The following is a 13539-nucleotide window of genomic DNA, read 5'->3' on the forward strand; positions in this document are numbered from 1 at the left end:
CCCGTGCGTCTAGAGGTGGCCTCCCCCGCCCGCGTCGCTGGGCACCCTCGGACCGAAAGGCCCTGAGCGCCGGAGAGGAGCGAACGGTGAGCCTGCCCGCCCCGTCCCCGCCGGCCCCCCCCGCCCCGCCCCGTCCCCGCCGGCCCCCCCCGCCCCGCCCCGTCCCCGCCGGCCCCCCCATGCCGGCCCCCTCATCCCGCCCCCTCCCCGCCGGCCCCCCCACCCCGCCCCCTCATCCCGCCCCCTCTCCGCCGGCCCCCCACCCCGCCCCCTCTCCGCCGGCCCCCCCACCCCGCCCCCTCATCCCGCCCCCTCCCCGCCGGCCCCCCCACCCCGCCCCCTCATCCCGCCCCCTCTCCGCCGGCCCCCCACCCCGCCCCCTCTCCGCCGGCCCCCCCACCCCGCCCCCTCATCCCGCCCCCTCCCCGCCGGCCCCCCCATCCCGCCCCTCCCCGCCGGCCCCCCCATGCCGGCCCCCTGCCCGTCGCGGATGCCGCCCCGAGGACGGGGCCTGGCTCGGCCTCCCGCTCAGCGCCCAGCTGCGAGTCAGAGGCTGGGCTCGCGAGCGCCTGTGCCCGCGGGTTCGTGTCGGTGGAACCGTTTTCTTCCGGGAGAGCTTTGTCTCCGCGCCCACCCAGTTCCACTTCGGTGTTCGCCATTTCACGGTTCCTGTATCTCTGACCCCAGACAACTTCCTGAAAGTGGATGCTATTAAATGGGGATCGCACCTGCCCCCCGGCGCCCCTGGAGAGATGCCATCTCCACGGTTCTGTTACTGGGGAGCCTTGCCGGCCAGGGCTCCTCCGCTGAGCCCTCTTGACTTTCAAAACTTGCCGGTAAGTGGTTTAAAGCTTGGCAGGGCGTGCAAAAGCCCGTCCACGAATTCTTAGTCGCCATGACTCAGCACATGAGTTCTGATTTGCCACCCAAATACATGTGGTTTAAAGACTGAGTCCGTGGGAAGAAGGTGAGGTGGAAATGGCTTCCTCACGTTTGATTCCTAAGAGTTAGGATGACTGTGTTGTCTTTTTGGTGAGAAGCCATGATAGGGGAGCAAAAGTACTGGGCAAAGGAGGACTAGGAGACTTTCCCAGGAAATGCCCGCAAAGCCACAGATAGCCCCCCTCCCCGACCCCATGTTTGAGCCCACTGAAATGCTGTGGTTAAAGCACTGTTAATATAATCCTTTATTGTACATAATCCTTTTACAGTTTTCTTTTGTTTTGCCAGTCTTTGGGCTTGAACTCAGGGCCTGAGCCCTGTCCTCGGGCTTTTTCCTCAAGGCTAGGACTCTGCCACTTGAGCTGCATCACCACTATGTATGTGATACCAAGGAATCGAAACCAGGTCTTCCTGCATGCTAGGCAAGCACTCTACCACTAAGCCAAACTCCCGGTCCTCTCATTTTACAGTTTGTCTTTTAAATAAGCTGGTTTATTTTTCCTTTAAACAAAATGAGAAACAGGCTGGACATGGTGGCGCATACCTGTAATCCTAGCTACTCAGGAGGCTGAGATCTGAGGGTCGCAGCTTGAAGGCAGCCTGGACGCAAAGAAGTGCATGAATGCTAATAGACTACTCAGAAAAAGTAACGGGTGGCACTGGCTCAGAGACAGCTCACAGGCTCTGAGTTCAAGCCCCAGGACAAGCAAAAAAAAAAAAAAGTTGTTTGGCAGTCATAGTTTGATACTAGAGCACAATTCTGCTTTATAAAGGCACTCTCCAGCAAACAGCTTATACTAGATGAATAAGCTCTAGATGACTGCAGTTATTTCCACCCAGGCCACAGGGAAGTACTTACCCTGGTGGCCCAGCAGGAAGATATAAAGACAGTCCTTCAATTTCATGAAGCCACTGCCTTCACTGGCATGGGCATTCTTAATATGCCCCTTTCTGTTATGTACATGTTAGCTGTTTGGCTTTTTTTTTTCCTGGTGCCAATCCTAGGGCACTGACCCTTAGCATTTTTGCTCAAGGCTAGTACTCTACCACTTGAACCCCTGTTCCACTTCTGGCTTTTGGGGGTTAGAGATACGATTTTTCCTACCAACCCTCAGATCTCAGCCTGCTGAATAGCTAGGATTACAGGCATGAGCCAAATTAGCTCATTTCTTAAAGTCTGGAGATACCCTCTTAGGCTGTCCCTAGGTGTTACAGTATTAGACCCAATGTAGGTTTCTTTGCAAATGGTCTTTTCTTATCTACTTTTGTAGAATTGATAACAGGAAGAAAAGAGATACAGAGTCAGAGTGGGTTGGCTCACGCCTGTAATCCTAGCTAATCAGGAGGCTGAGATCTGAGGATCAAGGTTCCAAGCCAACCTGAGCACAAAAGGACCTGAGACTCTAATCTCCAATTAACCTCCAGAAAACAGGAGTGAGGCTTGGCTCAAGGGTAGGGTGGTAGCCCTTGAGCTGAAGAGCTCAAGGACAGCACCCAGGCTCAGGGGTAAGATTGTAGCCTTGAGTTGAAGAGCTCAAGGACAGCACCCAAGCGCAGTTCAAGCCCCATGACCCACCAAAAAAAAAAAAAAAAAAGACACAGCCGGTAGCATGGTGGAGGTTGCACAGTAGCTGTCCACCCACAGTAGCACTGGAGCAATTGTCATCAGTGGCTGATCAGAGCCAGTGTTGTGGAAACTGCATCAAAGCTGCTATCTGCAGCCAATCCAAAGACAAGACATGGCATCAGCAAAAGCAGAAGCAGTAATGGAGTCAGCATTTTCAGTGACCAAAGCAACCCTAGTGGCAGTAGCAATACTGCAGATAGCAGTAGTAAAAAGCAATAGGAATGGGAAGCAGTTGTGTTAACAGGTGGGCAGGGGTAGCAACTGTTAAGAGTAAAATTGATAGGGGAGCCAGAAAAGAGAGAGAGACTGCAGGTCTTCCTTGCTGAAAGAGAGCTTTAACAATTGCTGTCATCACTATCAAGTGTTCGAGTGCCTGACATCTTAAGACCTGAAGGCTAGGGATTCCAGGAGACAACGTGTGTTCAAGAATTGTTGCACCAGAAGGCACAACTTTCTGCTGCTCGCTGTAATCTGCCCCATCTCAAAAGACATCACAGGTAGGAGAAAATGGGAAGAATTTTTTGCCTATCTGTGATTCTTGTCTGGTACAGCAGAAGGACCCCAGCCAGATGAATAAAGCCAGATGGTAACTGTAGACTTAAGGACTTTGTAGCACATATTTGAAGTCTTCAATGCCATACTAGTTTTTGTGGAAGGAATTGGCTGTTGTTCTACTCTTGAATATGTTCTAAAAATTCCTGCTCTCGCATATCTGTCTTTGGAAACAACTTTTCTTTTTGTCCCTTCATATCCTCAATATCCTCCTCCTGTGTCTCTGAGTTATGGGACTTGAACTCTGGACCTGAGCCTTATCCCTGAACTCTGATTCAGCTCAAGGCTACTGCCCTACCCCTTGAGCCACAGGGCCATTTCTGGTTAATTGGAGATGAATTTCTCCTACTTTAGTGCCTGGCCTGGCTCCGAACCTCAATCCTCAGATCTCAGCCTCCCGAGTAGCTAGGATTCCAGGATTACGTGAGCCACTGCACCCGGCTGAGCAGCAACTTATTTTTTGTGGACTTATGCAGGTACAACATAGAAGCAAAATGTTTGACTCCAGTCATATATGGGTTTATAAACAAATTATTATTTTTTTTTTTGCCAGTCCTGGGCTTGAGCTCAGGGCCTGAGCACTGTCCTTGGGCTTTCTCAAGGCTATAGCTCTATGACTTGAGCCTCAGCACCACTTCCAGCTTTTTTCTATGTACGTGGTACCGAGGAATCGAACCCACGTTTTCGTGCATGCTAGGCAAGCACTCTACCACTAGGCCAAACTCCCGGCCCCCACAAATTGCTTTTATGATTGTTTATATTTTCATCTCCTACAAGTGCATATTAATCTCTCAGTACTGAATTTCTGCTAGTTTTGGTTCAAATGTTTGATTTTTACAATCCTTCACACACACAAAAAAAACTAATGTTTTCTAGGATCTAAGAACATTCCTCCAATCAGGCTGTCCTACTGCACAATGGACAAAATATATCCATGTAATTGCTTGCCATAGTCTTCACACTGCCAAACCCAGCTTCTACCACAGCCTCTTCACAGGATCCCATTCCCAACCCAAGTGATTCCAGTCCATATGCTGTTTTTTTTTTTTTTCTGGTAAAAATGTATCTGATAAATTTAATATCCAAGACTGAATCAGCATTGAGATAACTAAGTTTGTCAGATTGCTTGTTTTTCACAGGTCCATTTCAGGGAAAAGAGGCACTAGAGTTATGAATACCATTCTAGTAAAGCTTCCTTTACTTATTTCTGACTTTCTATGTAGGTAGCAAAGGAGAGGGTGACACTGTTGAAAAACAAATGTACATGTTTGCTTGACATGTAATCTCTGTATTAGCACATTTATAATATTAAAAGATGGAAATTAAAATAGGTAAGGAGAAACACATGCTTAGTGTTTGTGTATTAGTCAATGTGACATTTATTCTTCATATGTGAGTAATGCTGCTTTAAGAAAACAAACTTTTAAAAGACCTTTATTAAGTAAAATATTTGGAAATTTTTCAAATACACATGGATAATTCAACAATCTTTGTAAAAGCACCACCTTAAAAAAGATACATTTCCATAAGACACAATCCAAAAAGTGCGTATTTCAAAAGTTTAATAGAAACTACAGCATCAACAAACTACAAAATTCAGAAACTTCCTAATCAGTGACCTCTATGAAAGCTCTCAAACTTGAATGTCTTCAGGGTCGAGTAGGAAATACAGACTAGAGACACAGTGTCAAACCTGAGAATGGCATACTCATACTAAACAATTTTCAAATGGAAGCATCTGTCCCAAATAAAATTCTGGGTGGCACCTGCGGCTTATGCCTCAAAAGGTTGAGACCTAGAGGATTATAGTTCAAACCTAGGTCAGGCAGAAAAAAGTCCATTAAGACTTCATCTCTAATTAATAAGTAAAAAGCTGGCTGTAGATGTGGTTCAAGTGGTAACTTGTTGGTGTGGCCTACCAGTTCATAATTCTTGTCTAAATGAATTTTAGCATTTTCTGTACCTAATCTTTAAAATGGAAGGAAAATGGTAGATGGCACTTATGTGTGTATTTAAGACTGACTAAACTACTAGTATACAGGGAATGGATTAAAAAGGCTCTGAGACAAGGTATGCTGTTTTTTGAATTCATCAATTTAGATAGCGTCAATATATTCTAAAACATCTGGTTAAAAGATGAAATTTAGCTAAGCATCAGGGACCAATTCCTGTAATCCTGGCTATTCAGGAGGCTGGGATCTGAGGATTCAAGAGTCAAAGCCAACCCAGACAGGAAAGTCCCTGAGACTCTCTAATCTCCCTATGACTTCTAGGCAGGTGAGTCTATAAGAGCCTCATCACTAATTAACTTACCAAGAAAGCCAGAAGGAGAACTGTGGCTCAAGTGGTAGAGCACCAACATTTAGTGTGTTGTATGTGTGGGTGTTGGGGGGAACTAAGATACACCCAGGACCTGCAGGGGGGCACCTGCACCCGAGGACACGCATGTGTGGGTGTGCGTGCATGCCCCCCCCCCGGAGTATAATTCTAATAGTTGTACTTAGTTGTATAAAAATGGTTGTAAAGAAGCTATTAATTTTTCTGCCATCAATAAGTTTCTGTTAGTTTCTGATAGTTATAATGCAAGTCTAAGAATGACGAAGTATTAATTGAGTACAGCAGCTCCCAATAATCCTGGCCTGTAATCCTAGCTACTCAGGAGGATGAGATCTGAGGATCACTGTAAAAAGCCAGCCACCAGGCACTAAAGTCCTTGAAACTCTTAACCACCAGAAAACCAGAAGTGGTGCTGTGGGGTAGGGTGGTAGCCTTGAGCTGAAGACCTCAGGGAGAATACCCAGGCCTAGAGTTCAGATCCCATGACAGACCAAAAAAAATATATATATATTTAGAAAGGCTGAAAAGGCACATAATCACATATCCTTAACTAGACTAGTTTTAAATCATTCATAAACACAGATTTCAAACAAAATTCAAATACACTTAATTACTCCAAACCACATAATACTCCAAAATACCTTTTGTTAGCATTTTAGCTGCTTTCAGTTAAAGATGTTTAATATAAAGCACCAAATTTAGCCATATAATATCACATTTAAGAGCAGTTTACATATAAAACAAAAAGTCTAAAGTTTATATGGGAGAAATCAATTTCCTTTATAGTTAAACTCATATTAACAAGCTAAAGCTGTTAAGTATTTGAGCTGAAATGAGATGTTTAGAAATTTAGAAGAGGAAATAAATATATAAGAAATTTAAACAGAATTCATCAATTAATAAAAAGATCTTATTTCAAAACTTGAAACCTTTTTTTTTTTCTTTTTTTTTCTTTTTTTTTTTTTGCCAGTCCTGGGGCTTAAACTCAGGGCCTGGGTACTGTCCTTGAGATTTCTCAAGGGTAGAGCTCTACCACTTGAGCCACAGCACCACTTCTGGCTTTTTCTATGTATGTCATATATGAGGAATCGAGCCAGGGTCTCCATGCATGCTAGGCAAACACTCTACCACTAGGCCAAACGCCCAGCCCCAAAACTTAAAACTTTTAATTAGAAGAAATGTTTGGCTTCCTTCTCCCCCCGCTAGCCCACCTCTCACAGTGCTGGTTTCAGGCAGCTATGCTGAAGGTAGGTTAGTTTCCCTCTAACCCAGTCTGTGATAAGTGAATTGTAATCCATTCTAATTAATGTTATCTGAATTTTCAGCATTCATTTTTATTATTGAAAGGAATTATCTACAAAAGCTCAGGAATTTTTTAGACTTCATACCATAAAATTTCTATTAAAAAAAAAAAGAAAAAAAGCTAAAGGATAAAACTACATTATAAACTTGCCATATACCCAGAAAAGAAACATAGTTCTCAAATCAAGTGAGTCACAAAATATCACATAAGTGTACACAGTACAGACTGATATATTAGTCTGTGATATAATATGCAAGTCCTTCAAAAATCATTGTGGAGTCTATGAATAAATTCATTTTTAATAAATTATTCATAATTAAAAATTTTAAGTTTTCACAAGAAGTAACCAGAGAAAAGACTGAATACATGGGATTCTCACAATAACAAAATATTTTAATATTATGTAACTGAAATAGTTTTAAATTACTGAAATATATTTAAAGTTTATAATAGACTTTTGTAATACTGAATGCCATACTAGTTATAGTACTGTCTGTGTGTTCGTATCATCATCACATGATGAAAAACTCCTTTTGTAAGAAACCTTGATGGCTGCACTGCCTTACAACACAATGATTCAATTAGTTAGCATACTTATGGAGGAAGCGTTCAAATGCATCATAGATGGCTTGTCTAAAACGAAAAAACAAAATCCAAACAATTAGCAAACATAGTGGAGCTGACAATACTTTTACAGTATTTCTCAAGTTATCTATGGTTTACAATCTGTGCTCCTCTTTAAGCAGCTATAAAAAAGGCAACTACCTGAGTAGTGTTTGGGTTCAGGTAATTTCACCACACTACTGGAATTTCCAAATGACGATGGATCCAACAGCATATTTTTATGAAGCACTTTTTTGTGTCTTTATTTATAAATATATATGTGTATACTTATAATATATATTTTTTTTTTATTTTTTTTTTTTGTCAGTTGTGGGCTTGAGCTCAGGGCCTGAGCACTGTCCTTGGATTTTCTGAAGGTTAGCGCTCTCCCACTTGAGCCTCAGCACCATTTCTGGCTTTTTTCTATGTATGTGGTGCCGAGGAATCGAACCCGGGTCTCATGCATGCTAGGCAAGCACTCTACCACTAGGCCGAACTCCCGGCCTGTACTTATAATATTTTTATCACTGCTGAAAATCAATTACATAACTTTTGAGAGTCTGAGATTTATTTGACAGGTTATAACAGAGACTCTTTGTTTTTCAAGAGTATGTTCCTGGCAACCAAAGTCTTGGAAGTTGGGCGCAGTGACTCACACCTATAATCCTAGCTACTCAGTAGGCTGAGATCTGAGGATCTGGGTTCAAAGCCAGCCCAGGCACTAAAGTCCAAGAAGAGAGTCTTATCTCCGTTTAACCACCAGAAAACCTGAAGTGGTGCTGTGGCTTAAGGGGTAGGGTGGTAGCCCTGAGCTGAGCCCAGAGTTCAATCCCACAACAACAACAAAAACAATAATAAGGACTTTCAGGGCTGGGAGCATGGCCTAGTGGTAGAGTGCTTGCTTAGCATGCACGAAGCCCTGGGTTCGAGTCTCCAGAATCACATACACGGAAAAAGCCAGAAGTGACGCTGTGGCTCAAGTGGCATACAGTGCCCAGCCCTGAGTTCAAGCCCCAGGACTGGCCAAAATAAATAAGCAAGCACCTTCAATAGAGAATAGTCAGAAAATAAAAAAAATATGGGAAAGGAGAAGTCAAAATGCTACCACTCTTAAGTGGCATTATTCTTTTCACATGCCCCTCCCTTCCTCCTTTCTTTTAATGGAGCAGGGCCAGAGTACTGTCCCTGAGCTCATTTGCTCAAAGCTAGCATTCTATCTCTTTGAGCCACCACTTCACTTGTGGTTTTTGTGTGGTTAACTGGAGCTAAGAGTCTCATGGGGACTTTTTTCCCCCAGCTGGCCTCAGACTGTGATCCTCAGATCTCAGCTCTTGAGTACAGGTATGACCCACCGGTGCCCAGCTAGTCTGCTGTATTTTAATTTTAGTATTTGCTGCTGAAGTGAACCCAGGTACTTTCCATCTACTTTTTCCAGTTATTTATTTTCTAAGATAGCATGTTGACATGTAGTCCAAGTTTGACTGGAACTTTTCCACCCGGCCCCCTCAGCCTCTCCAATGCTGAGATTATAGCTTTTTTGTTCAACGCTAGCACTATACCATTTGAGCCATGGATGCACTTGTCTGTCTGGTGGTTAACTGAAGATAAGTCTTATGGACTTTTCTGCCTGGGCTGGCTTTGAACTGAGATTCTCAGCCCTGTACCACCAGCATTCAGCCCAATGGTACTTTTCTCTGCCTTGGTTGTGGGGGCTTGAACTCATAGCGTGGGCACTGACCCTAAGCTCTTTCTGCTCAAGGTCAGCATTCTACCACTTAGAGCCACATCACCACTTCTAGTTTTCTGGTGGTTAATTGGAGCTAAGCCTCAGAAACTTTCTTGGCTTTTAGATACTCACATCTCAGCCTCCTTAGAAGCTAGGATTATAGGCATGAGCCATCAGCACCTGGCCCAATGGTAGTATGTTTAATGTTCAAATTTGGGTGGAAGTGAAAATTACATGGGATACCATAACTATAAGAGATTTTGGGGGGGGGGTAGTCTTGAGCTGAAGAGCACAAGGACAGCGCCCAGGCTGAGTTGAATCCGCATGATCCACAAAAAAAAAGAGATTTGGTAAGTTCAAAGTCATTAATATTAAAATCACTACTGTACTTTATTTAGGATTCAATATTCACTTGCTTGTTATAAAGCATTGCTAGGTTATTTTTGCAAATGCCAAAGTCATTCTGAGAATTATTCATGTAGATGGAATAAACTCTTGACAGATCTTACAAACCATAACAATCCTTCCCATACCCTACCATACCTGGCTATAGTTAAAGAGATAATAAAAACTTGATAAAGGATATTAAGTTATCTGCCACCCTTAGTATTCCGGTAGAAAAATAATGGGGTAAGATAGTTAAAGAGAAAAATACCTCAATATGAGATGAGAGGAAAAAAGGAAACAGGACTAAAGCATACAATAAAAACACTAGTTTTATGTATGTTGAATTGAAAAATAGCCCCCAAACAAATAAATAGCTATTTCAATTTACCTGAAAAGTCCTTGTTTAAAAAGATATGCACTAATATGACCCCCTTCTAGATACCGAATTTCACAACCAGGCCAGATTTCTTGTAGACTTCGAACTCCTGTTCGTGGAATATAGGCATCTTCTTTGGCTTGAACCACTATAATGAGGCTTGGATCAACTGGAACTAAGTACAGAATTTAGACACGTTAAAAAGCTCTAAAATTACTTTGTGATTTTAGCAAAACAACAACAACAACAGAAAAACCCTATAGCTGGGCAAGGCAGCTCACACCTATAATCCTAGCTACTCAGGAGGCTCAGATCTGAGTAATTGTTTGAAGCCAGCCAGGACATTACTAAAGTCCTTGAGACTCTTACCTTCAATTAAATCACTAGAAAATGTGAAGTGGGGCTGTGGCTACAAGCATAGAGTGGTAGCCTTGAGCTGAAGAGCTCAGGGACAGGTCCCAGGCCCAGAGTTCAAGCCCTGTGACCAATGACAAAAAAAAAACCCCACAACATAGTAAGTAAAACATCTGTCAAACTAAAAAAACCTTTTTCTTTTGGAGCTGGTCCTGGAGTTTGAACTCAGGGCCTGGGCTCTGTCCCTGAGCTTTTTGGCTGAGTGCTAGCATTCTACCACTTGAGCCACAAATCCATTTCTAGCCTTTGGTAGTTAACTGGAGGTAAGAGTTTCATGGACTTCCTTTCCCTGGTCTGGATTGGTAAAATTACAGGCTTGAGCAACTGACCCCTGGCTCAGCAACTTTGTGCGTGCACGCACGCTTGCGTGTGTGTGTGTGTGTGTGTGTGTGTGTGTGTGTGTGTGTGTGTGTGTGAGAGAGAGAGAGAGAGAGAGAGAGAGAGAGAGAGAGAGAGAGAGAGAGAGAGAGAGAGAAAGATAGGGCGCCATCCCTGAGCTTTTTCACTCAAGGCAGCACTCTATCACTTGGAGCCAAAGCACTACTTTTGGTTTTCTGGTGGTTAAAGTCTAATGGACTCTCTTGCCTGGGCTGGCTTCAAACTGTGATCTCATATCTTAGCCTCCAGAGTAGGTAGGATTACAGATGTGAGATTAACTATAAAGCTAGGTATTGGTGACTTCTATCTATAATCCTTCCTAGCTATTCAGAAGGCTGAGATCTAATGAACAAGGGAAGGATAAAAGCCAGTCTGGACAAACCCTCAATACTTTTATCTCCTATTAGCCACAAAGCCAAAGCATAAGGTGCCTCACAAATGGTATAGCACCAACTATGAGAGAAAAAGGTGAGCAAAAGTGTTAAGGCCCTAGAATTCAAGCTCCAGTACTGGTGATTATTATAATCACCCAACAAAATGAAATTAATATTCTAGACATATTCAGTGCATTTTTATTATTAGTGCTGGAGATCCATTTCCAATACTCAATGCTAATGCCCTACCACTTCTGGTATTTTTTGGTGGTTAACGCATGCACCAACCAGCGCCTGGCTCTGGTTTGTTTGTTTTTTTGCCAGTCCTGGGGCTTGAACTCAGGGCCTGAGCACTGTCCTTGGGCTTTTTCAAGGCTAGCACTCTACCACTTGAGCCTCAGCACCACTTCCACCGTTTTCTTTGTATGCGGTACTGAGGAATTGAACCCAGGTCTTCGTGCATGCTAGGCAAGCACTCTACCACTAGGCCAAATGCCCAGCCCTCCAATATGGTTTTGAATATACAAAATTTTCTTAATTTTCATATATACAATGGTATGCTTAAAATGACCCATTTGTTTTGGAAAATACATCCTAAATATAACAACAAAAGACCTGTATCTCTGGAAATATGAAATTACCTTGTAAAGCATTCTTAAATGTGCTTAACACATAAACACCAGTGAATACTACCAATTTCATGTGGAACTATTACCTGAGAAATTGGCTACATGAGTACATTCATCCATGACTCCTTTCATAAATATTAAAGATTCTTTCTGAAGATTGTTTCTTCTTTGTTCTTTACTGAGCAGGTAGTTTGACCGAGGGTTGTAACTTGTATAGCAACTTTTGTTGGTTGAAAGTGTTTGACTCAAGCACTCCGTCTTAGAGGTATCTTGCATCAAGAGTCCTTCTGATGTAACACTAGTGGAAGTTTTACTAGCATTATGACATTCAACATGTTTTGGAGGCATGGTTTGGTTTGTCATATTTACATTTAAAGTCCTAGAAACCAGATTAAGGTTAGTTAGCTTGCTTGTACTGTTAGGGAAGTATTGCACAAACTCTTGTCCCATTTTGAAAGAATCTGTCTGGATAAAAAAAATAAAGCATTAATTAATATAGACTAAAAGGTTTTACTTTCTTTTCTAAAACAAAACAAAAGTAAACATCAAGGGATGCAGTGTGATTTTTATACACATAAAATGGAATGTCGTCTTAATAAGTACTGAAAGTTCTATTTATTTTGTACCATTATTGAGGCCTGAACTTATGGCCTGGGTGCTGTCCCTTGCCTGTCCCACCACTGGTCCTTTGCCACTTGAGTCACAGCTCTACTTCCAGCTTTTTGGTGGTTAATTGGAGATAAATGGGCTTTGCACTGCAATCCTAAAGGTTTTGGCCTTCTCAATAGCTAGGATTACAGGTTTGAGCCACTGGCACTTAGCTGAAATTTTTAAATAAAAGATTTTAATCTATTTCACTCTTTTAATTTGGTGGTGGTATTAGGGTTTGAACAAAAGGTCTTGTGTCTGCTAGGCAACTGCTGTGTTATTTGAACCACGCTGTGAAGCTTTTTGCTTTAGCTTCCTTTTCAGCTGCTGGCTCAAGCTTTTGCCTGGGTTGGCCTCAAACTTCAATCTTCCCAATTTCTGCCTGCTAGGAAGCTGGAATGATAGGCATGCACCACAGTAACTGGTATTAAATCCCTCCCCCTCCCACTTTTTTTGTGGGTCATGGGGCTTGAACTCAGCCTGGGCACTGCGTTGTCCCTGAGCTCCTCAGCTCAAGACTACCTCTCTACCCTTGGGCCAAGCCCCACTTCCTGCTTTCTAGAGGTTAATTGGAGATAAGAGTCTCAGGTCCTTTTGTGCCTGGACTGGCTTTGAACTTTGATCCTCAGATCTTAGCCTCCTGAGTAGCTAGGCTTATAGGCGTGAGCCACCACTAGGCTTTAAGACACATGGTATAAAATGAATCTGGAACACAATATCCCATGTGAATGAGCCAGACACAAAAGGGCAATATCATATAGTCCCACTTGTATAAGGCCTTCACCACCCTCAAATTAATGAAGATGAAAAGTAAACAATGGTTGGATGCCAGGGGCTGAAACAAAGGAGGAATGGAAGCTTCTGTTCAAAGTTTGGGAAGATGAGAAAATTCTATGCATTTAGATAGGTGCTTCCAGATTGGTGGCCAAGTTTTATTCTTGACCTAATCAACAATTACAGTGTGTTTGCATTTTAATGAATGTAATAAGCCATACATTTGAGTTACATGTTTTCTATATAAGATTTATTTTAAAATGACATACAAAAAGAACGAAACAAATAAAAAGGACTTCCTTTCTTTTCTTTTTTTTTTTTTTTTTAAAAACAGAGTCTTGCCAGTAGCCAAGGCTAGCCTCAAACTTGCAATCCTATCCATCGTTCAGGGATTACAGATGTCTGCTGCCAAGGTATACTTCTATGTCTTTTTTTCCACCACCTCCTGTGACCTAGGCACTGTCCCTGA

The 13539-nt window shown here is 42.8% G+C and overlaps 1 protein-coding gene and 1 long non-coding RNA gene across 4 annotated transcripts in view; one reads left to right on the forward strand and one right to left on the reverse strand.

Moving 5' to 3' along the window:
• The window catches only part of LOC150047522 (uncharacterized), a 17499-nt gene continuing 3960 nt past the window's right edge, over positions 1 to 13539 (forward strand). The window contains exons 1-4 of the long non-coding RNA XR_016539452.1: positions 1 to 86; positions 688 to 836; positions 2932 to 3066; positions 13405 to 13483. This is a non-coding gene — a long non-coding RNA (uncharacterized LOC150047522). The remainder of the gene's footprint in view (positions 87 to 687; positions 837 to 2931; positions 3067 to 13404; positions 13484 to 13539) is intronic.
• Positions 4528 to 13539, reverse strand: part of Abhd18 (abhydrolase domain containing 18) — a 25607-nt gene continuing 16595 nt past the window's right edge. For all 3 annotated transcript variants that reach the window (XM_090356969.1, XM_090356968.1, XM_090356967.1), the window contains 3 exons: positions 11735 to 12113; positions 9866 to 10028; positions 4528 to 7394 (listed from right to left, as the gene is read on the reverse strand). In XM_090356969.1, coding sequence (XP_090213095.1) covers positions 7343 to 7394; positions 9866 to 10028; positions 11735 to 12113 — 594 coding nt within the window. In that variant the 3' untranslated portion in view covers positions 4528 to 7342. The remainder of the gene's footprint in view (positions 7395 to 9865; positions 10029 to 11734; positions 12114 to 13539) is intronic.

This window comes from Megascapheus bottae, chromosome 23, assembly GCF_031878675.1.
Source record: "Megascapheus bottae isolate mThoBot1 chromosome 23, mThoBot2.hap1, whole genome shotgun sequence".
In the NCBI taxonomy this organism is placed as follows: Eukaryota; Metazoa; Chordata; class Mammalia; order Rodentia; family Geomyidae; genus Megascapheus; species Megascapheus bottae.